The sequence below is a fragment of the Propithecus coquereli genome, unplaced genomic scaffold, assembly GCF_000956105.1.
Source record: "Propithecus coquereli isolate 6110/MARCELLA unplaced genomic scaffold, Pcoq_1.0 Scaffold516, whole genome shotgun sequence".
Lineage (NCBI taxonomy): Eukaryota > Metazoa > Chordata > Mammalia > Primates > Indriidae > Propithecus > Propithecus coquereli.
The window spans coordinates 130,566-135,009 of NW_012151019.1; the positions used below are offsets into that span (position 1 = coordinate 130,566).

Sequence of the window (4,444 nt, forward strand, 5' to 3'; positions counted from 1 at the left end):
CACCAATGTTTGAGAGCCACTAGCTTTTTCAGTACTAAAGACTGAAGAAAAGTCTATTATGAAATTGTTCTTCAGAAACCTGTGAAAGTCAAGAAACATATTCAAAATACTTATCTGTCAACTGTACCTTTACTTTATTAAAATGATTACCATGATAGTGTTAAATCAGTTTTCAAACCATTCTATAAAGGATGCACAGCTGCTGATAGATTATTTTGGTTTTTATTACTTTGAATCAAATCTCTCACAGGCTTTTGGTATATTGGTTTTTCTTTTTAAAATTCTTTCTAAATATTCTGAAGCCAAAATACCAGTAATGCATATTCAATTTTCTCAAACAATTTAAACCAAAATTCTGACTAAAAAAATACAGAACCTACCACTCTAATAAATTCAAACATCTCTATTATGGCAGAGTTCATCAGATTGTAGCGGGATCCATTGTTGAGAAATGCTTTCACTACTGGTTCAAACAAAAAACTTTTCATTATGTAGCGGTTATAAAACTCATCTTTTAATCCAATAATCTTTCTCTTAAAACGAAGGGCACCTGAAACACAGAGGCATTGCTGTTTAAATCACACACCACACTTCCATAGTTAGTCTTACCAAAAAACAAAATATAAAACCCCAAAACAAAAACAAAAAACCTGTTTAACACATATCAGTAATTCTTCGTGCACAGTGATGTTATCATTTCCAGAAATGTGAACCTGAAGATAAGGATTATGAAAGTGTTATCAAAGAAGTGTATTCTATAAGTAGTAGATGTCATCATAGAACACAAGTCTTAGAAAGCCAGAGAAAATTCCAGAAATAAACTAGTTACTAATGACCAAACTGTAATTTATATCAGAAATAAGAGTTTAGATGAATGAACCTGTCATTCTACTTAACGTGAAAAAATTCAACATACCCTTTTATATACACCTTAAAAACAATTCAAACTATTGTTTTATTAGGGCAATCCACTGTATAATTTGGTCTTCAATATTTATGGACACTCTTATGGGCATGAAAGTTCATGGGTTTATATTTATTTATTTGTGGATGTGCTTATAGAAATGCTATAAACACACAAAAATCTGCGTGGCCCAAAATTTGCCTTCCCGTAGTTTAGAAATAAATTTAGAGGATGATATTAAGAATATGTGGTCCTCTATATTGCAGCGAGTATGCTTTTTAATTTTTTTCCTAGTTTTTCTTTTTACAATTAATTAGGCTTTAACTTACGGATTAAAAGGTATATTTACATCTTGAGGTATGGGGAGTTACTGAAGTCACCATTCGTCAAGATCCAAATATACTCAGACAGCTAGACTTCAACAAAGCCCTCTTTACCTAAGTGGAATTATCAGTAAGTTAATGCCCCAGTTATTGTAAACAGTTCAAAAAAGCATACTCACTTCACGCAGTCACATCGTCTTCGGTTGGCAAGATTAAATATTGTGTTTGTATTTTGGTTTCTTTGGAGATCATAGAAGTGGCTCGTTAAATTGCCAATTTGTTATTAATCAAGTCCTTCATGAGCAGGTAGCCAGGCAACCATGCTGACACGGTTTCTGGGTGGGAAGGCAGAGGAGTAAAGCAGCTCAATTTTTCTTTAGTTGGCAGAAAAGAGGTCCACAAGTGAATGCCCAATTAGGTACAGTCGATTATAAACTGCCTTAACAATGCAACTTATTTAAGAGTGTATCTTTCTAAAGAAACACTCTGGGCAGGGAGTTTCAAAATATTATAGTTTATAGAATAATTGCATTTTATTTTTAAACTACTGAATATTTTTAAAAACATAAGCATGGTGAAATAAGACATTTTAAACAATGAGGCATCTTTCTGTGTGTGTGGTAAGTCAAAGCCTAACAGGGGTTTGTTTTCCCAAAACAATATTCTCAGTTTTTTTTTTTTTTAAACATTAATTTGACAAAAGAACTTAGTGAAAGCAGTTCCCTTTGTTAGGAATAAAAATCAATACTTTAGAGCTCATGCTAACAGGCCAAATTTCAAGCTTTTAGTAATAAAGGCAAGAGCAGTAGTATTTTAAGAATTATTACTCCTACTTCGCAGGCTTTGTGGAGACTTGTGTCCTACCATAACACGCACTCACAGACCCCTCTGGTCTGAATGCAGTTCCCGGGTAAGTGGAAAACTTCCTGGAATTCTGTAAGTCCATGGCATCATTACACTTCTTTACGAGCACTTCTATCCAGAAATTGCTGATGCAGATAGAAGGTAGTTCTAGTGGTCTTTCTGGTTTGGTCCCCATTTCCATTTGCCCTCATTTATTTTTATCAACAACTCTTGTGTTATTTCCACTCAATCCCATCCCTAAGAAACCTGCATCAAAAATACCCAACCGCTATTTGCTGGCGAATAAAAAGTTGCTTTTAAAATTTTACCAGTGAGTTCTATGAAGTCAAGTCACTCAAAGGAGAGGATGCTTTGGGGACAGACAAAGTTGGCATAACCACTGGATTGTCAATGTACAGTGCACTCTGCTTCCGCTCCCATTTCTAAGCTTTTTTAACATGCCAGAAACCTCTTGTACTTAGTTTCAAATATCTCTTTTAAAAAATTATTCATCTTTACCTTACCCAACATGAAATCTCACATAGTAAGTTTGAGACTTTTTGCCTTCTATGTCACTACTGACAGCTGAATAAAAACCTCTACAATAAAGCTTTCGTTTCATTCCTTTTTCAAATTTCCGTATGTTTAACAAAAACAAAAAAACCCCAACAACATAAAAGTATGAGCTAAAGGGTTGCAATGTAAGATCCAAGAATCTTGAAAACGCCAAGTAAATAGACTGATGGAACCGATATCTAACCCGTAAAGACTGAATTTAGAAAAGGATTGCTGGCCTCCCCTATAAAACTTGATTAGTTGTCTTTAAATACGACAAAGTATGCTAATTAAGTGGCAGCAGATATAAAAAATAAAAGGCTCCCTAAATCCCCAAACTGTTTACATTTAATGGCTCATTATCATTTGTACTTACATTTGTGCACCTAAACTTACGTATTTATAAAATCCTTCCTTAAAAATGCTATACGTGATATTTTATTTCAGTGTATACTTTTCTTGAAGAACCACAAATATCTTAAATTTCCCCAAATTTGTATTTAGTTTTTAGAAATCCTTGATAAAAACTCCTACTGTATACTATAAAGCCAGTCCTAAAGAACTTCTTCCTAATGACTGGCATCTTCTTTAAGAAGATACTCATGTTCACAACCCTGGGGAGAGAGGTACACTGAGAAGTCATTTGAGAAAGAGTTAGGTTTAACAACAGCCTGATTCAGTTAGGAATATATCAACAATAAGAAAACATAACGAAGATTCTATTAGTGTACTTAGTTTCTGACAATACAAACTTCTATTTACTTGTAATGATTCTCTCCATAGTTCTCACTGCATTATGAGAATATTTTTTATAATACTGCAAGCAAAATAAAATGAGGAATTTAACTAAAGAAAAGGCCTTCCCTTTGAGCTGTATATCCTGCCACTCTCCACTGGACTCACTGGTCCTACCTATAGCAAACCCACACATCACACTTTTTTTATACTAAACATCTTAACTGTAGTCAACCAAGAATGCCACACTCTCCAATGATGAAGATACAACTCAAAATTACCTACTTTGTGAAATTTTCCTGACTTGCCTCATTAAATTGTAATAAATTATTTCCACTGTGTTTCCAAACACACCTCGATATAATGATTGTGTTGTATTTTGATTTTCACAGGACCTTTTCCTCCTAATGAATTCTGATTCCCTTGAAAGCTGAATCCAGGTCTTAATCATCTTCATTTTTCTAATATATCAAGTACATATCATACTTAAATCTAACATGCCACTGATTAAAACTTTTATTTTTTTCTATTACTAAGGAAACAAAGTGATTATGACATGCCATAAATTTTAAGACTCACCTTGATTTCAGAGGTGATAAATGTATAAAACTGCACATTTTAGAATCAATGAAACATGGTAGGTAGGTGTTTAATATATTTGTTAAAACTGTTTAAACTTAATCATTTATTCAGTTTTTCCATTCTGTTCCATCTGCTCACAAACTCCCTTTCCTACACTTGAACAAAACCCTCTATGTTGACACAGAAGAATTCAAAGAATTATGAACTCCCTCTAAACTTGGCCTTGGTGCTCTCACTTTTTCTGTGACAGGCATATAAGGAAAATGAATATGATCTGTCAACCTGATAATAAAGTTTAATGAATGTAAGCAAACTCATTTCCGATACTATTTTAAAGATAAAATGTTGATAGAGTAAAACAGAAACACCCTTAAATTATAAAAATGTTTTATAATTTAATGAGTTTTAGCAAACTCATTTCCGATACTATTTTAAAGATAAAATGTTGATAGAGTAAAACAGAAACACCCTTAAATTATAAAAATGTTTTAAATGAGATATT

General features: G+C 33.0%; 1 protein-coding gene across 1 annotated transcript in view; it reads right to left on the minus strand.

Moving 5' to 3' along the window:
• The window catches only part of SMEK1 (SMEK homolog 1, suppressor of mek1 (Dictyostelium)), a 48,988-nt gene that overhangs the window by 4,568 nt on the left and 39,976 nt on the right, over positions 1-4,444 (minus strand). The window contains exons 9-10 of the mRNA XM_012656727.1: positions 3,080-3,102; positions 381-569 (exon numbers count right to left, since the gene is read on the minus strand). Coding sequence (XP_012512181.1) covers positions 381-569; positions 3,080-3,102 — 212 coding nt within the window. The remainder of the gene's footprint in view (positions 1-380; positions 570-3,079; positions 3,103-4,444) is intronic.